The sequence below is a fragment of the Alligator sinensis genome, unplaced genomic scaffold, assembly GCF_000455745.1.
Source record: "Alligator sinensis unplaced genomic scaffold, ASM45574v1 scaffold258_2, whole genome shotgun sequence".
In the NCBI taxonomy this organism is placed as follows: Eukaryota; Metazoa; Chordata; order Crocodylia; family Alligatoridae; genus Alligator; species Alligator sinensis.
In genome coordinates this window covers 1,147,416-1,166,923 of record NW_005842398.1, presented here as the reverse complement: position 1 = coordinate 1,166,923, position 19,508 = coordinate 1,147,416, and the positions used below count along the sequence as shown (strand labels likewise).

General features: G+C 44.6%; 1 protein-coding gene across 1 annotated transcript in view; it reads right to left on the bottom strand.

Moving 5' to 3' along the window:
• Nucleotides 1-19,508, bottom strand: part of LOC102376558 (aldehyde oxidase-like) — a 93,280-nt gene that overhangs the window by 46,654 nt on the left and 27,118 nt on the right. The window contains exons 4-11 of the mRNA XM_025211249.1: nucleotides 14,838-14,934; nucleotides 14,377-14,485; nucleotides 13,565-13,691; nucleotides 12,671-12,732; nucleotides 12,022-12,108; nucleotides 7,836-7,916; nucleotides 7,329-7,473; nucleotides 2,682-2,774 (exon numbers count right to left, since the gene is read on the bottom strand). Coding sequence (XP_025067034.1) covers nucleotides 2,682-2,774; nucleotides 7,329-7,473; nucleotides 7,836-7,916; nucleotides 12,022-12,108; nucleotides 12,671-12,732; nucleotides 13,565-13,691; nucleotides 14,377-14,485; nucleotides 14,838-14,934 — 801 coding nt within the window. The remainder of the gene's footprint in view (nucleotides 1-2,681; nucleotides 2,775-7,328; nucleotides 7,474-7,835; nucleotides 7,917-12,021; nucleotides 12,109-12,670; nucleotides 12,733-13,564; nucleotides 13,692-14,376; nucleotides 14,486-14,837; nucleotides 14,935-19,508) is intronic.

The following is a 19,508-nucleotide window of genomic DNA, read 5'->3' as shown; positions in this document are numbered from 1 at the left end:
AAAACGGAGGCATACATCCAGTGGAAGGGAGTGGGAGGGCTATCACCAAAGAGGGGTATACCTCCATAGCAATAAAACGGAGGCATACATCCAGTGGAAGGGAGTGGGAGGGCTATCACCAAAGAGGGGTATACCTCCATAGCAATAGTATGTAGGGAGGCTGTTAGGAAGGCTAAGGCAGAGATGGAACTAGGGCTAGCAACAAGGATCAAGGACAACAAAAAGTCCTTGTTCAAATACATAGGGAGCAAAAAGAAGGCACCAGGCAACGTGGGGCCCCTGCAGGATACGCTTGGCAATCTGGTGGTTGCACCAGATGAAAAAGCAGACCTTTTAAACAATTTCTTTGCCTTCATTTTTCTGAGCAGGGACCAGGACTTCTTCCCCACCGGGATATAGGACTGTGACTCTACCAGGAGTGACTCCACCAGGCCTAGGGACAGGGAGCACCGAGTTACGGAACTTCTGGAGGGGCTGGATGTGTTCAAATCAGCAGGTCCAGATGCTCTCCACCCCAGGGTGTTGAGGGAATTGGCAGGTGTCATTGCAGGGCCCCTAGCACGGCTTAACGAGCGCTCATGGTGCTCTGGCCAGGTGCTAGAAGACTGGAAGGCGGCCAATGTGGTCCCCATTTTCAAAAAAGGGAGGAGGGAGGACCCAGGCAACTACAGACCCATTAGTCTTACTTCAGTCCTGAGGAAGCTCTTTGAAAAAATTATTCAGAGGCACATCTGGGATGGACCAGCAAGAGGGAAGATGCTCAAGGGCAACCAGCATGGGTTCATTATGGGCAGGTCCTGTCAGACCAACCTGATTGCCTTCTATGATCAGGTCACAAAATCACTGGATGCAGGTGTCACGGTGAATGTAGTCTTTCTAGACTTCAGGAAGGCCTTTGACACTGTCTCTCACCCCATTCTCATTAAAAAGCTAGGTGACTGTGGCATTGATGCCTACACAGTCAGATGGGTCGCAAATTGGCTAGGGGGCACACCCAGAGAGTGGTGGTGGATGGGTCATATTTGACCTGGAGAAAGGTGGGCAGTGGAGTCCCCCAGGTCTCGGTCTTCGGGCCCGCATTGTTCAATTTCTTTATCAGTGACTTGGAGGAGGGGGTGAAAAGCACCCTGTTCAAATTCGCTGACGACACCAAGATTTGGGGCACGCTAGAAGGGAGGGACAGGTTACAACTGGACCTGGACAGGTTACAGGGCTGGGCAAATGTGAATAGGATGGGATTCAATACTGATTCAAAAGAGGTCAACACTTTGAGCAATGATTTCCACAATTTAATTATGCACTGAGAAAGGATTTCTTTTTTTTGTTTGTTTTAACCTTGTTACCTCATAATTTTATTTTATGTTAAAATATGTTAACATGGTTTTAGTATTATGAGAGATATTAAGAAGTCCTAGTTTATTTAATCTGTCCTTGTATGGGAGCCTCTCCATACCTGTCATCTTTGTTGCCCTTCTCTGTACCTTTTCTGTCTCCATTATATCCTTTTGGAGGGGGGGAGGGGGTGGACCTTATGGTTATGTGCTTCCATGTGTCTCTATATCACGGGTCTCTTGTCTAGGTCCTCCAGTTTGGCAAGCACCTGCAGATCTCAAGTCATCCCTTTAGCTTCCTTTCTCCTCTAAGGTGACACTTCAGATATAAATGACTTCTACTGAATGTCCACTCAAGGATACATACATCCTCCAGCTTCTGCATCCAGACATCTGTGTTGTATTCCTCATTCTTTGAGTTACATTCATTATTATCTCATGAACAGATATCATTTTCTAGTCCCATCCTTTACAGAAAAACATCAGGCACCTCCCCTGCCACATATTCCACTGTTTTCTGTTCTCTGGCCTCTTATCACTGGGCTCCTTTGCCTTGTATTTTAAGTTTTTTTACCTGGTTCACACCTTGCTGTACTGTTTAGCCTAGGCAACTACATATCTGCCCTCTGTGATTTAAGGCAAGACATCTTTCAACTTACAGCTGCAGGGCCTCTATCCTACTGTAACAAAAGATTCCTTCCCTCTGTTATTTGAAGGAAAAATGGAGTGGAAAAGCAAATGCAGTCTGCAAGGAGCCCAGTTAAAAGGACTGCAGGATGCACTCTGCAAATTGCAGGCAGCAGAACACCTAGGTCTCCAGACAGGAGTGAGAGAGCCCTGTTCCTGTTGGGGTAGGAGGATGAGCCAGTTGGCAGCTTAATGATGAAGAGGGCAAAGCAAGGCACCAAAAGTCAAACTCTGGATATTTGAAGACAGCCTCTGAAATGTATTAACTTTTGACATCAAGGCATGGCAGATGAGAGAGGAGGCAGCCCAATAGGGGGGAACTTGAGTAGGAGAATGGGCATATGTTGGCCCCTAGTGGGCACTGAGGCAAAGCCCATTATGCTACTCACAACACAAGGTCCCCCAGAAGACTGCAGACTACAAGATGCAATCAAATCATGCACCCTACAAGCTACAACGAAACAAATTCACTTGCTCCTAAGGAACAAAAACAAATTATTTTCTAACAAGGATAAATCCCAGGTGGGCTGCCCTTTTTCTTGGCCTCTTTTAAATATTAGCAAAATAGTAAAATTTTATGTCTTGTGCCTTCGTGTCTTCAACAGGTAAAATTACTCAGTGCTGATTTTATGTTTTAAAAATAAAGGAAAACAACAAACTCACCATTACTTGTGAAATTCAGGAAGTTCAGTTCCAAAACTCTAATAGGAGAGATGATAACTGGATGAAATACCCCTTTGCATTTCATTTCAGGTCCTGTAGGATAGAAGAATTTGGAAGAATTTGAGAAACAAAAATAGATCATTTACATAGCAGCAACTTTAAATCCATAATGTAGACACTTATCATAATTAAAAAGAAAACCTCCTTATTAATTTGTCTCTCCATTATATGTTGGAATCTATGACAGACTGTTGAAATTGGCTATGGAAAGAAAATAGTATTTTGCTTTAAATACTTCATAATTAATTATTACTTAGAATTACTTATAAATAATTATGAAATGCATAACATACTATAAATACTTTTAATTATTATTACAATATAATTACAAAATAATTATCGATTTTTAGTGCCAACTGGCACAAAGACTAATACAAACAGTTAACAGTAGCCATAGGCAGAGAAGGAAAATATGATTTGTGGGGGCTGAGTATGCCCAGCAGGTAAGTCTGTCGTGTAGAAGGGGCAGGGGGGCAGATCAAGGCCTCTGCAGTGAGGGAGGGAGTGCAGTTGGGGCTGGGGTGAATGGGGTCCTGGGACGGGTGGGTCATGGGATGCTTGGAGCCCAGGCCACTCGTCCAGGGGTGTGGGGGGGCTCCTGCCGCCATGCGTACCCCCAGGGCAGGCACAGGGGGCACATATCCCCCCCCAATCTGTGTGCATGGCAGAGGCAGATGCTACTGCAGGCTATGCTTTGCATCCCACTGCTGGTGCCCCGGCAGCTGTGTGACGCCATGTGCCTCCAACTGCCGGGCAGGCGGTGCAGCCAGCACGCAGGAGGCATGTGGCATCATGCCATTTCCAGGGCACTGGCAGCTGGGTGCAGAGCACAGTCTGCAGCGGCAGCCACCTCCACCCCACACAGATACAGGGGGCACATGCTTCGTGTGTCTGCCCAGGGGTGCACACAGTGGCGGAAGCCCCGCCCCCCATTCCAATGGATGAACTGCTTGGGCTTCATGCATTCCATGACCCGCCCCAGCCCCAGGGCTCCATTCACCCCTCCACCTGCAGGGGCCTCAATCTGCCCCACCATGCTCCTTCCCTCCCCTGTGTCCCTTCACATCCACACATTTACCTGCTGGGTGCTACTCCACGCAGGGCTGGGCCAGGCTGAGTTCCGAGCTGCCTGCAGGCTCCAGCTGTGTGCACCCCTCCCCTTTCCCCCCCCCTCCGTCCGGGCTGCCTGTATTTGGGGGGGGGCTTAGCCCCATTAGCCCTTGCCTTCCACTGCCTATGACAGTAACAATAACTAATTAAGATTTCATAGATTTCAGAGACATTAGGGCTGGAAGGGACCTCGTAAGATCATCAGGTCCAGCCCCCTGCCCAAGGGGCAGAAAGTCAGCTAGGGTCAAAGGATCCCAGCAAGATAGGCATCCAAATGTTTCTTGAATGTGCCCAGAGTAGGTGCTTGCATCACCTCTGGTGGGGAGTCTATTCCAGGCCTTGATGGCTCAGACAGCGAAGAAGTTTTTCCTTATGTCCAGCCTAAAACAGTCTTGCAGGAGTTTGTGACCTCCTTGTTTTCCCTTGGGGTGCTCTGGTGAACAAGCGTTCCCCCAGATCCTGATGCACACCCCTTATGTACTTATAGGCTGCCACCAAGTCACCCCTGAGCCTATGCTTTTCTGGGCTAAAGAGTCCTATGGCTCTCAGCCTCTCTTCAAAAGGCCTTCTCTCTTGCCCTGTGATGATGCACGTGGCTCTCCTCTGGCCTCTCTTATGCTTCTCCAGCTAAAGAGTCCTATGGCTCTCAGCCTCTCTTCAAAAGGCCTTCTCTCTTGCCCTGTGATGATGCACGTGGCTCTCCTCTGGACTCTCTTATGCTTCTCCACATCCTTTCTGAATTGTGGAGCCCAGAATTGGATGCAGTACTCCAGCTGTGGCCTCACCAAGGCTGAGTACAGTGGGAGGATGACTTCCTGGGTCATGCTTGAGATGCATCGGTAGATGCAAGCCAGAGTTTTATTCGCTTTGCCAACTGCGGTATCGCATTGGTGGCTCATGTTAATCTTGTGGTCAGTCATGACCCCCAAGTCTCTTTTGGCCATGGTGCTAGTGAGTATAGTACTGCTGAGCCTTCAAGTGTGATGCAGGTTTTTTTCCCTGAGCTGGAGCATCTTGCATTTCTTTGTATTGAATGCCATCTGATTTTCCTCCATCCACCTTGCAAGCCTAGCGAGGTTGGCTTGAATCACCAGCCTATCCTCCAGTGTGGGCACTCTTCCCCATAGTTTGGTGTTGTCAGTGAACTTAGCCAGTCCACTTCTAACACCAGAGTCCAGGTCATTTATAAAGACATTGAAGAGTACAGGTCCAAGAACGGAGCCTTGGGGGACACCACTGGTCACTGTCTGCCATGTTGTTTCGGTTCTGCCATCTACCACTCTCTAGGTCCAACCTCGGAGCCAGTTCCCCAGCCATCAGACTGTAGCATAGTCGAGGCCTCAGCTCCCCAGTTTTTCCATGAGGACATAATGGGACACCAGGTCAAAGGCTTTTTTAAAGTCCAAATATATGATATCAACCTCTTCCCCTTTGTCCAGGTGATACATCACCTGGTCATAGAAGGAAATGAGATTGGTCAGGCAAGACCTGCCTGCAACAAACCTGTGCTGGCTATCCCTCAAAATGTTGCCTTCTGTTAGCCTATTGATAATGTTCCCTTTGATAATTTTTTGCAAGATCTTTCCAGGGAATGATGTCAAACGGAGTGGCTTGTAGTTCCCCGGATCTTCCTTCCTCCCTTTCTTGAAGATAGGCCCCACATTGGCCCTCTTCCAATCTTCAGGTGCTTTGCCCGAAAGTCATTAGTTTTCGAATATCTTTGCCAGTGACCATACTATGATGTCTGCCAGTTCCTTTAGCACTCTTGGGTGCAATCTATCCGAGCCAGCTGATTTGTGGGTGTCCAGCCTCTCAAGGTGTTCCCTCATAAGACCTATGCCAATGGTGGGTGTATATTTACTCTTACCTTAGTCATCCTACATCTTGTCAGGCACGGTGGTCCCTTCGGGCTGGTGAAAGACCAATATAAAGTAATCATTAAGTAGGTTGGCTTTTTCCTGGGTGGAGGTTGTCAGCTGCCCCATTTGGCTTAGCAGGGGTCCAATGATGCCCTTGGTTGTTTTTGTTTTTGTTTTTTTTTTACTTCCCACATATCTGAAGAAGGACTTTTTACTGTCCTTGATTCGTGTAGCCAGATGGAGTTCAGTTACAGCCGTGACTTTCCTAGTTCGCTCCCTACAGGTATGGACCAGTGCAGAATACTCCTCCTTAGTGGTGTTTCCTGTCTTCCATCCTTTATAAGCTTCTCTTTTTAGATGCAAGAGGTCCATGAGCTCCCTGTTGAGCCAAAGGGGTTGCTGAGTCCTTTTGCTACCTTTCCTATGGGCTGGGATGGACTTCCCTTGTCCTTTTGGATTGCTTCCTTAAGGAGTGACCACTCCTCTTGAACTCCCCTCCCTGTCAAATCATGGTCTCTCAGAGCCTTGACAACAAGCCTCCTGAGCCTATTAAAGTCAGCTTTTCTAAAGTTGGGGACTTCCGTAATTGCTGACTGACTTGCCAGCTTTGCGATGGATAGTGAAAGTGATCAACTCGTGGTCACTAGTACAGAGAAGCAAACAGACACTGTAGAGATTCTGTAGACTGTAAGGAGGAACTGAAAGACTCCTCGTTTCTTGTCCTTAGATATGAAGGGATGAGGATATGTAGGCCACGTCCAGATGAGTGCGGCCTTGTGATATGAGGCACCGCAAACATGTTTGCAGTGCCACATACTACACTTTCACATGTTCTCTGAGCTGCAAGGGAGCGCTGCCCTGCATTTTTTTCCCCTGCAGGTTTTTTTGACCCCTGTATATCCAGCAAAAAAAATAAAGCAGTGCATGCACAGGCAGTGTGTGCCACTCAAAAGCAGACCTGGGCCACCCGAAGCCACACTATAACTGCTGGCCAGGCTCTGTACAGCAGAGTCTCCACTGTTGCAGCCCCGGGAGGCCCCCAGGACCTCAGGTAAGGTTGCTGGGGCCAGCACAGTTCTGACCCCAGCCTCCCCTACCCTACCCAGGGTAACTTGCCATGCACTAAAGCGCATATGGCATAGGTGCTCCCCTGACGTTGCTGCTACATGTTCCCAGGGAACCAAATGTCCATGCTAGTGTCGACATGACTGTAGAGCTTTAGTTGTGGCCCCAGCCAGCACTACTGTCCAAAAGGATCTGATGATGACACAAAGAGAACGCCTGCATTTCAAGAATGGAATTCACAGTTACCCAAAGACTGGGGTTTTTTGCAAAAAATAGTTTTATGATAACCCTCCCCACAACATCTCTTATGTGTCATGTTTTTCAATAAAAATACATATAATTCTACTCCCTCCTTTGATCTGACACCAGATAGTCCAATTTTATAAGGAAGTTAAGAGTTAGTGTAAAAGTGCTAATAGTCAATATAATTTCAAGAAATAAAATCAGTACCTCTCAGTACTTTTACTTTAGTCCTGGGCACCAAATTAAACCTTAGATTTTCTACATCCATATGAACACTTCCTGTAGGGGAAGGAGATCCAATTTTACATACCCACACTGGTGTTTCCTACAACAAGAGGTGCTTTTGGGTACTTGGCTTTCAGCTCTAGTAGCTCTTTTATACTAACAGGAGAAATCCATGTAGTTCTTTCCCCATGGAAAACTAGAGTTATTTTTCGCTGGTCTTTCGCCATTAGCTGTAGAGGAAGGAATAACGATTTAGTACTTGTTCTGAGAGAAAATATCCAGGTATTAAACCATTCATTTATCAAAGTAACAGAACAGGTATAAAGAAACAAGATAACAGGGTTCTGTAAACAGAAGGGTCAGGTTCTGCCTTCTGATACATATGCAGACATAAAACAGTGGAACTGTCTGAGGTCATATTCCTCAGCATGTAGGTTTTCAGTTTTGTTAATCTTACAGTTAGGAGATGCAAATAAGTGTCTTCTAATACATGAGAGAGTTCTCTGAAATATTTAGAGTGCAAAGCACAAACCTTATTCTTTTATTCAAGAACATGCTCCTTCCTTCACTAGTTACATAAGCTTGATCTTACCAGTAGCTTAGGTGGAAATATTAATTCCTGAGTTGAGTCCCAGGGCTGGAATTCATCTGTAGCAAACAATTTTGTGCAAATCTAAAGGGAAAAATATTTTAACTGATTAAGAGATTGAAAGAAAAATAAACTTTGCAGTTAGATAGGAAGAACATAATAAATGTCAGGGATTTACAACGGATTTGAACAGAAATGGTCGTATTCTTACAAGACTATTACCTAATGCTGTCCACAATCTATCTCAGTAGTTCCTAACCTTTTTTTTTTGCAGTGGCCCACTCCTGGGAGCAGAGTGTGGTGGCAGCCCGTGGCTGGGGGAACTCCCAGCACGCAGTGCAGCTTGTCCTTTGCGTGCGGCACCACTGGCATTGCCCCTGCAACCCTCATTTGGGTCGCGACCCAAGGTTGGGAACTGCTGATCTATATAATGTTCACACTGGATTATTTAAAGATTTCTATTGTGTTTTATAACAATGAAAAAAATAACCCAACATGTATAGAGCTAGATATAGGCTGAAGTAGCCAGAAAAAACTCACAACTTTCTCTGCAATTTTTTTCTTGTCTCACAAATCCTTAAATGGCCTAGAGCTGGTTCTAGAACAGTGTTGCTGGTGGGCTGGATGGGAAGTGCCCAATCCCTCTCCACAGGCTGGATTTGATAGGACCCAATCTGGATGTGCAGAAGGAGGCAGCCTGGCCCTGATCAAGCCTTGCAGTGGGAGGGGGCTTGGGCCAGCTCTAATCTGGCCCCATGGGAGGATGCGTGGCTGTGACCTGGCTCTGAGCCAGCCCTGTGGGGGGATGGGGTGTGTCCATCCCCAACCTGGCCTGGCTTGGAAGGGGGCATGGCCTAGTCCCGTGGGGGTGGAGGGGAAAAGGGGCTATGGCTCAGCCCTGTGGGAAGAAGGGGGCATGTCCCAGCCCCAACCTGGCCAAGTGGAAGGAAGGGGTGGTGTCCCAGCCCTACGGGGGAGGCCCAACCCTGTGGGGAGAAGGGGCTGCAGCCCAGCCCCAACCTGGAGGGAAGGGCCCACCTGAGACCCATCCAGCAGGGCTTGGAATTTTGGTGGTGGGAAGAGGTGGCAGTACTGCCATTGCTCCTTCTCTGCTAAATTTCCCAACCCATGGGGAACCTTGCGGGCCAGTTCCAAGGCTCCATGGGCCATATATGGCCTGTGGGCTGGAGGTTGTAAGCACCCCTGTTCTAGGTCATTTGACTTCCTAGATTTAGATAGCTAGGCAAAATCAGAGTGAATGAGCCAACTCTGTGCTCTGTTTCTAGCTCACAGAAACAGCCTTTCAGAATTACTTGCAGTTAGTAGGTATATGTTACAGTAACTTGGCCTAAGACATGATCAAGCTGCTCTAAGACATGTGAGAGACTGAACTCATCTCTAATAGGACTAGATGTGAGCAGTGTTCCCTCTACGAAGTAGTGGTCCGTGAGCATGCCGCTTCAGTCCGTGAGCGTGCCATTTTGGTCCCACCGCCCCCTTTCGGTGCAGCATGAGACACTTACCGAAGGTAAGCCGCTCATTCCTCACCCAGGACAGGCAGTGGGGGCTGGGACCTGAGGGCTGGGGGGCTGAGGGTCGGAGGGCCAGGGCCTGGGGGGCTGGGGGTTGGGGCAGGCTCCGCTGGCTCCAGGGAACTGCTCCGCGTCCCTGCATCGTCTCAGGGAGTGAAGAGGCATGTGGCATCAGGGCTGGGGAGTGGAGCAGTTCCCCGGAGCCGGCGGATCCTGCGGAGCAGTTCCCTGGAGCCAGCAGAGCCTCACTTGGTGCAGGCAGTGGCTTTTCCTCAGTGAGGCAAGGCAGGGATGGAGGCTGGGGCTGGTGCAGCCTCTGCTGGCTCCGGGGAACTGCTCCGCGGGCTCTGCCAGCTCCGGGGAAGTGCTCCACTCCCCAGCCCTGATGCCACATGCCTCTTCACTCCCTGAGACGATGCAGGGACGCGGAGCAGTTCCCTGGAGCCAGCGGAGCCCATGCCAGGCTCCAGCCCCCGTCCCCACCTTGCCTCTACCTCACCTTGGGGAGGAGCTTACCTTCAGTAAGTGTCCCATGCTGCAGCCTAGCTCCTCTCCCGGTGGGTGCGCGGCCTTTAAAAGTTTGTGCGTGGCAAGACTTTTACTTGTGCGGCCACAAAGGTGACATACAGCAACCATTTTTTGCCCCAGCACCAGCGCAGATCACCCCTAAACACCAGCTCAGATTCATCACTTCTTTTATAAATTCTAAGATAATTAACACCATTCGCTTAACAGACTTTTACTTTCCAAATCTTAATTAAAGTGAAATTCACTTCTGTGCAAGGTGCTTTGCCCCACTTAAATCCTTCAGATGAAATTGTGGGACCACTGAAGTTGGTGGCAATTTCTGAATCAGGATTTGTTGCTCAGGCTTCTAACATGCAAGGTGTTCAACAGCTTCATTTCCCCAATTTCTTCTGAAGTTACGAAAGGTATAGAGCATCTGGCAAAGCTTACGGGGACTGTCTCAATTTAGAATAAAATGATGTTAAGAAAAGTTACAACTAATTGCCAGTACCATGAACTGCACTTGAGTCTCTGGGTCTCTGTGAGATTGTTGTGGTTTAAAATGCATATTTTTTAAAAATGTTGTTCTCTCTCTCCATACAAGCAATAAGGGATTTAAAGACCCGACCATTGCAATCAAATCTTCAGGTAGATATCACATTAACTCTAAAGGGCTTTTCATGAGCACAAGGGCTTGATTACACAATTGTGAGGCAATTGACTGCACATGGAAAATAGTCAAATTGATTAAACAAAAAGTGAAGTCAAAGCAGCTCAGAAAGCTATGGAGGGAAAGAAAATATAGCTGGATTTATGGTTTGATAAACTTTGCAGTTTAAATATTGTGAAAGAACAAAGTTCCAGATAAATATTTGTAAAAATCATGTAGAGGTTAAAATAAGTAAATACACAAAGCAAATGAAAAAATAAAGAAAAATATTTTCTTTTCTGTTGTTTTGCATACTGCTTGTATAAACAACACTAGTCAGTAAAAAACAGGGTTTTTTTTTAAACTAATGGTTACCTTTTAATAGGAAGTATGTGATACAGTTAAACTTTTATGGCCCCTATGTAGTCGGATGAAATTTTCCATAAATAACAAAGATGCAACTACATCATCTATGGAAGCGGCCCATGAAATTATTGCAGGCATTATCTGTTACACAATATTGAGTCAACATGTGGGTTTTGGTCATTTCAGAAAAAAATGTTTCTAAAAAAATCTCCCAAGTCGTGATTTTGCTTTTTGTCAGAAGACAGACATTCTTTTCAGGTAGATATGTGGAAATAATAAGGCTGCTAAAAGTATGGAAGATCCACCGTTTCAGGTGTAAGAAAATTTACAGCTAAGTACAACAGTGGCATTAAGCAGATGCAAGTAAAGGGAGGAGATCCTCAGTAATATTTAGTGGAATCCTCCTGTTGCCTTTTAACATTATTGGCACAAAGAAACAGATTGTTAAATTTGTAAAATTGTGGAAAGTCAAAACAAAACCCCCCATAAAACACAAAGCTTTATCTTACAATACTTTAAAAAAGGTGCTCACAATTCTTGTCAATCCTTAGTATCTTTAAAAAATATATTTTTAAGTTCCGTGATGCAGTGATCACCATGAAAATCTTATCTTCTCCCTAATTATCATTATGATATACCCATATTAAGTATAGGGTAACCACAGAAAATGCTACAGTCAGATTTATTATTTGAAACTGGCAATTATAAATATATTGGTGGGGCCACTGAATAAACCCATGTGTACACTCTTGAGAAATTATTTATTTTGATCTACCTACTTTAAACCGCATTCTAAGAGAGTTTTTTTCTCCTTCTCCTTTATGAAATTCTAAATGATATATGGTAAATCTTCAGGATTTCTTTTGGCATGTTTTCTCAATAAGGTCCTGAATTTGTAAACAAATCCACTAGTGCAGAGCCCTAGGCTTAGGCAGATTCTGCACTAGCGCACCTTTTTGGTTGTTCAACTAAGCTGTTATACAGTGTCTCACATTACATGGCAATTTTGGATTCATTGCAGTTGCTTCTCCGAGATTCCTACTTCTTTACACTTTACAAAAAAAGAACAATTAATAATTCATGTAGTATAAACGTAAAAATAGAATTGAAGACAAATAGAACAAATATGACATACTTCTTTACCCTTCCCAGAAAGCAGTAGGTTCTCTTTTAGGTCCAAGCAACAGTTTTCATTCTCTCTAATTTTACAGCAGTCCAAGTCCTAAAGAAGTAATTAACAATTCGCTTCCATTTAATACTGCATGACACTTCTGCTAACAAACGTTAAATGAATCAGCAAGTATTCATGCTTTCAGCTAGTGTCCTATTTTCCTCTAACCTAAGTGTATAAAAGAACTCCCACTATTTAATATTTCACATGCAAAGACATAGTTAAATACCAATTTCTCAAAGTGAGGGACTTCCAAAGCTAACACTGACAAATTTCACACACTATATATTTTAACAATCAATATATTAGCATCAGTTACACAAAAACTCATATTTAGTTATCAAAAAAGTCAGCTTCAAGTAGAGAGTAAGACTGGAAAAAGGTAAATGTTTTAAAGATTATAAAGCCTGGGAGTTGTAACTTATGCTATATTGAAATATGGACCGTAGTGGGTGAGATTGACCATCCACTACTGACAATACAAGAAATGTTACTAATATTTAAAGTTTGTCATATGAAAATAAAGGGCAACATATAGCATATCCAAAATAAAGGTTCATAGAAACATAGTTATGCGATTAAGAACAAATCCACTGAACTTACTTCTACTTACTTTACAAAAAGTCTTACACGCATCAATTATTGGCCTGTAGCCAGTGCAACGGCATAAATTTCCTGATATAAGAACAAACAATTACGAGAGTCCAATTAATATATTTTCCATATTAAAATAATGGGATGCATAAAAATTTAACAAAATCCAAAGCACAGAAGTTGTGGCTTTACAGTGTGTTCAAAGCTTCAATAGAGTGTATAAACCCCCCCTCCTTCCCCCCCCTCTTCCACTGGGTCATCAATAGTTGGATCTGAAGTCAGGAACTCCTGTTGTGTCTGCCCTACAACATTTGTCAGATACATCAAGCTGTGAAAAGGTCCTCCATCTGAACAGAATAATCAGGAGGGGGAACAGGAGATAAGGAAGGAAGCAGCCATAAAAGATATGTCTGTCTTGATAGAGAGGGGACTCTCTTTTAAAGCTTAGAAGTCCCAAGAACTATGAACCATCCCAAAAAGAAAGAGAAAGAGAGCAGCAGGGCTTCCTAGTGAGAAGAAACTGCAACCACCTGGTAACTGATGAATTTGAAAATCCAGAGAAGTCCCTTCCAACCAGTGTTTACACACTGGTCCTCTAAGGAAACATCTAGGAATAGGTGAGAGTATAGGCATTTTAAGGTCCCTCTGGAACAATCACAATATAAGCTTAATTAATATGTTGACCTTTTACTGATCATTTGGATTATCATTTTAATCAGAAGGCTTTCCTCTAACTCTGCTCAGCAGTGCATCTAGATTCTACCTCCTGCTGTCGGCACTTAGCCCTCTTCCTATGTGACTTTCTTTACATTTTCTTCGACATGACTAGCGTCTACTGTATTAAATAAACTATTAATCTTTTAAATTCACATTGTAATGCTTGCTGTGACATGTTACTTTAATAAGAACTTACCAGCCAGTGCTTCAGATATCTGCTCCATAGTGGGTTCAGGGTGATTTCTCAGTAATGCATATATGGACATCACCATTCCAGGGGTGCAGAAACCACACTGAGAGCCATGGCATTTGGCAATCCTTTCCTAAAACAAGGTAAGATAGACAGGTTTCACAGTGTAGCAATACTGAATTTTTTGTGGGGTACTTTTAGAAGCAATCTTACTTATGTTTTGACACAGTTACTGAGAACATAGCCTACTCATTAATACACAAAGCGCCAAATGCAGTCTTATTCTTTACAAGAAAACACTTCAAAAGCAGCATGCTTGGAAGCATTCTAAAACACCAGAGATAAAGTGGGGTGTATTGGTGATGAACACTGACTTCAGGCTTGATTGTAGACTACACACACACAAACAGGACATGCTTCACCCAGAAACCTCTGAAAGTAAAACATGAGAGCTGTTCTACCATACACAATGGGTCTTGAACCAACGGCTGTTTGAGCAGGGCCAATAATCAGGTGATTGTCTGCCCTGAGGGCCCCAAGAATGTCCTAAATCTCAAATCAGGACTGTTTACTGAGGCTGTGGCACCCAGCTTTGAACTTGTCAGAGAGAGTAAGGGGAGCCCAAGATAATAATCCCAGGCTCCCCCTGCACTGGCAAATAGTAGCAGTGGAATAGGGATCTGATCCCCAGTCCCAAAATTATGCCTCCTGCCATGCATAAGTGGAATGACAGGAAGCACGATTGCTGGGATCAGGGATCAGATCCCATCATGTCATGAAATGAATGTGTGCCAGGGCACAGCAAGATACATACTTACCTGAACCGGGTGAATTCTTGATTTTACGCTTCCAATACCTTCCACAGTGGTAACGGCAGCACCATACAGACAACAGATGGGAATCAGGCAAGCATTGGCAGAACAATGTCTTGAGAATGTAAAGGAGAAGCAGAGACATAAATATAGGATGGGTGACAGTTTTCTATGACAAAGCTTGTTACGATACAGTGTCCATACAAAAATTACACTGTAGATTCCCAACAATTTGATGTATTTTTAAATATTTTTATTTAAAAATTCTACATGTCAGCATAAAATACAGTCAACACAATAGTCATTTAGACCTATATCAGCAATGTCTAATCAAGGATTTTAGGGAATGTCACCAAACATGAATATGAGCATAGCTCATTGTTATAAGAACTGCTTTCCTTTACAAGGTTAAAAATCTTGATTTAATTACATCAATTTATAATTTGTTTTAAATGTATAAAGGATACCGTATCTTCTTGGAAAATGGCTCGTATGTTGATATCATCACAGTGCAAGCTCCACAGCCACCTGTCCCACAGCCATATTTTGTTCCTGTAAGATGGACTGAAAGAACTACAGATAAGGAAGAAGGAACCACGTGTTCTTATTTAATACAATTTTGTTCAATTTGCCCAGATGTGTAGAGACAGACTGGAGTCTCTTACTTGGATCAAATTGGCCTTGAATTGAGTGACCAAAACAAAGATTAAGTATTGACTGAATGAGAGCTAGAAATTTATCTCTAAAGCTAAATGATTTTATAGCATCCAAAATGACAGCAGTTGACATGCTGTCAACATTTTTTTTTTGCCAATGGCAGGGTAGAACTAACTTGGATGCTCAAAGGTTTTCTTCAGTAGCTAGGCATCAAGGGCAAGTGTTTATATTTTCCTAAATTAAGATAGTTATTTTGTAGGGATAGTGCATAGACTTAGAACTGCTCACACAAATAACACAAAGCCTGTAATATAAGTGCAATATGTAGAACCCATTTTCATGGAAGACTGTAAATAAATCATAAATTCTGTAGCACTGAGTTTTGTTCAAAGTTTGGAAGTACCATCTATTTCAAGTTATTTGCTCTAAGAGATGCAGAAAATTATTATTCAGATGTCCTGAATTTAATTAAAAAGGACTCAGGTAATGCTGCTTACTACTTGCTCAGCTCACATGGAGCAGTTTAAAGGATCTGAGTAAGGGGAGATCAAATAGCATTTAACAATGGAACCAGAAAAAAAAAAAAAAAGAACAAGAATTATATTAATAAACAACCAAAGAAGATCTATGAATTACAGTTATTTAGAGTGTGAGTTTCTAGTACAGAAGCAAACACACTCCTTTATGCTAATAATCATTAACTCATTAATTCATTTATGCTAATAATTGAATAGCAGTTAGCTCAAAAAGGCTGGTAGCTGTAGTACTCTGTGTGTTCTACATTTAAGTGAAGATACTAATGTACTGGTGTTACAAAAAGCAAGTCAAGAACCCAAAGTTGTTATAAATCCTATCACTCTGAAGGGATATGTCACCTAAGTTGAAGTGTAAGTATTGTTTATATGTTTTAAGTTGTAGCTGATCAGTTCATTTCTCTTAAACAACAAAATACTTTATAAGTGCAGCATGTTTTTAATGGCTGGGACATAAGGCTAGAGAACAGCTCCTTCCTCCAATCCTTCTTCCTCAGAGAAAAAGGGATTCAGTTTAATAAAGATAAACCCTAAACTAAATCAGCTCACTGATCATTATTTGTTCCCTGTTAAAGGGTTTATCAGAGACATTTGTTCATCCACTCGAGAGATCAGAACTCTACCACTACAGAACCCTATCACTACTAGGCCCCACTACAGAAAGGATGCGAACGAGTTGGAGAGTCCAGAGGAGGGCAGTGAAAATAGGGGACTGGGGCACGTGACTTACGAGGAGAGGCTGAGGGAGAAGACTGAGGGGGGATTTGATAACAGCTTTTAACTACCTGAAGGGTGGTTCCAAAGAAGATGGATCTAGACTGTTTTCAGTAGTGACAGATGACAGAACAAGGAGCAATGGTCTCAAATTGCAGCAAGGAAGGTTTAGATTAGATATTAGGAAAAACTTTCACACTAGGAGGGTGGTGAAGCACTGGAATGGGCTACCCAGAGAGGTGGTGGAATCTCCACCCTTGGAGGTTTTTAAGGCCTGGCTCAACAAAGTTCGGGCTGGAATGATCTAGTTGGCTATGGTCCAGCTTTGAGCAGGGGGTTGGATTAGATGACTTCCCAAGGTCCCTTCCAACCCTAAATTTCTATGATTCTAACTCCAATTTGACTGTAACTGCTAATGTATCTATATTGCCACTCCCCCTGCCATGGTGTCCTCTTCTGAAAGAATGTACTGCTTGGCGCATTATTACATAGTAGGTATATCTACATGGCAGAGAGACCTGGGGGTCAGCTTGCCAGCCCAGGGCTGCTCTGACTAGAATCAATGTACTGCAGAGGAGCCGGCAGCTGACATCAGTTCTCTATGTGATCTTGATTCTTATAAACGACATATTACTTGCTGCAATGAAGCACCCTCATGCTCCAGCCAGCCATGTCAGTGTCTACACATGGGCTGCTATGCACAAAAAATTGACATGTACTACCTTGCTGTGGAGTTTATTAGTTTCCTCAGTCCTCATAGGGGTGCAGGTATAGACGCTGAGACATTTACTGTAGAGCTAATTAGTCAGCTCTGCAGTAAACATTAGGGCTGTGTGAAGCTTCAGGTGCTGATTCGATCTGGAGGAGATACGGCCCAATTCAGTGGCCAAATCTCTGAATGCTAATCAAATCAGGAGACCAATATAAAGGTCTGAATCAATTCGGAAAAGATTCCAAGAACTTGAGAGATTCGGGCAGTCCCCAGAGGCTCGCTGCAGCAAGGAGCTGGAGCTGGACCTGGACTCCATGCTGGTAAGTAAGGGGAGGGGGCGGGGGAGGGGGGGGCTGGAAAAAGGGGGAGGGGACCATGGGGGGACCCCTGCCAGGCCCCATCCCCTGCCTGCTCCCCCAGCCCCCCTGAGCGCCTCCTGATTGCTCTCCCAGCCTCCCCGCCCTACCCACATGGCTGCCCTGTCTGGCCCCAGCTCCTGGCCCTTTAAAAAAAAGCCCCTATTTCCTGGCTCCTGCCAGGCAGGAGGGTGATCTCTGCTGCCCCCACTGCCCCGCTCTGCATGGGGGGCTCTGCCACAAGGCCCCTGACCCCCGCCTGTTCTCTCAGCTCCCCTCATGGCTGCCCTGCCCAGCCCCAGCTCTTCAAAAAAAGCCCCGCACCCACTGGCTGCTACAGTGGCCGTCAGGGCTTCTGGGAGCTCATGGAAGAGCCCCCTATGCAGTGTGGGGCAGTAGGGATTGTCCCCACCCCACCTGGCAGCAGCTGGTGAGTCGGGACTTTTGTTTTTTTGTTATTTTTTAAACAGCCAGGAGCTGGGGCTGTGAGAGTGGGCAGGGAATGGGGACTTGTGACAGAGCCCCCAGTGCAGTGTGGGGACATGGGGGCAGTGGGGATTGCCTTCCCACCTGGCAGCAATTGGTGAGTAGGGGCGTGTTTTTTTTTTTGTTTTGTTTTTGTTTTTTTAAAAAGAGCCAGGAGCTGGGGCCAGGCAGGGCAGCCATTGACGGAGCTGGGAGAGTGGGCAGGGGATGGGGCCGATTCAGAGATTGGGCCAATTCAGTATCTCCAAATTCTTTTGGGACAGTAATTCAAATCACCGAATCGAATCACTGTCCCTCAAATCGGCCAAATCTGAATCCACAGCGAATACCAGCTGCTTCGTACAGGCCTAGTAAATATCTCATGCAAGCATCTACATAAAATGTTTACTGCAGGGCTAATTAGTTTGCATCCTTATTGACTATAGGACTTTATAGCATTTGTAGTTTTATTTTTAGCTCAGCAATGTGTAATTTCTACCTCCCTTGTGTCAGTTGCCTCTTCCACAAATGACATATAAATAAATCAGGTATCCAGGCGGTAGCCGTATTGATCTAGAGGCAAAAGGAATTAGAACATAAAATGTTTACTGCAGGGCTAATTAGTTTGCATCCTTATTGACTATAGGACTTTATAGCATTTGTAGTTTTATTTTTAGCTCAGCAATGTGTAATTTCTACCTCCCTTGTGTCAGTTGCCTCTTCCACAAATGACATATAAATAAATCAGGTATCCAGGCGGTAGCCGTATTGATCTAGAGGCAAAAGGAATTAGAACTTGTAGCAGAAAGCCCCTTTTCCTCTTGCCTGCAGCTGCTCTCCCCTCCTTGGATATGCTTTTCCTCTTTCTTTCACTTTAAGATAAGGAATTGTGTTTTGAAATTTGTGTGTGCACATTTTGTATCTCCCCTTGTATTTTGGTATTTTTATCTATTTGTGTGCCATGGCATTACTTTTGTAGCTTATATTTTATACTCCTCACCTTTCAACTAGATGTGTTTAGTTTCATAAGTAAGTTATACATTGTAACAATGTTAACAAGGGCAGGAATCAAACTGCCCTTCCCTGTATCAGGCAGCCCCCTGAAAGAGCCAGTGAATCAGTGATTGAATGTGTAACATGGTAGCAGGCAGCAATTAACACCTAAGGAAACTGCAAATCAACCAAGGGAAGAACTCAATAGAAGACAGTGTAACAACCGGGAAATCTCTAAATGTCACTGATCAAGGGCTAGAAGCCCTGGCCTGAGAGATTCAATGCCGGGGACCAACTTTTGGGCTGAATATCTCTCAATTGACCGCTCCCAGAGCCCTATTCAAAATTAATCAACGGACTCCCAAACCTGTGTGTACATGCAGACAACCCCTAGGGCTGACAGATGCCATCCAGTAGCCACCGAGGGGGGAAGTCCCACGTGGGTCAATGACCCCTGGATTGGGCAAACCTGAAAACTGGGGAGTCACCAAAGTCTGCCAAGGACAGATAAAAAGCAGTGAAAAGTGACCCTCAGCAGCTCCCTCTTGATCTCCAACTTGACCAGCACCTGACCTGTCCAGCCAGAAGGACCAGCCAGCGACCCCCTTCTGGAAGATAACACTACACTGAAAGACTCAACGACAGACTCCAGCACTTGTAGGATAGGTATACCTGACTCTTGTAGCTTGCTACTGTGTGCGTGTGTAC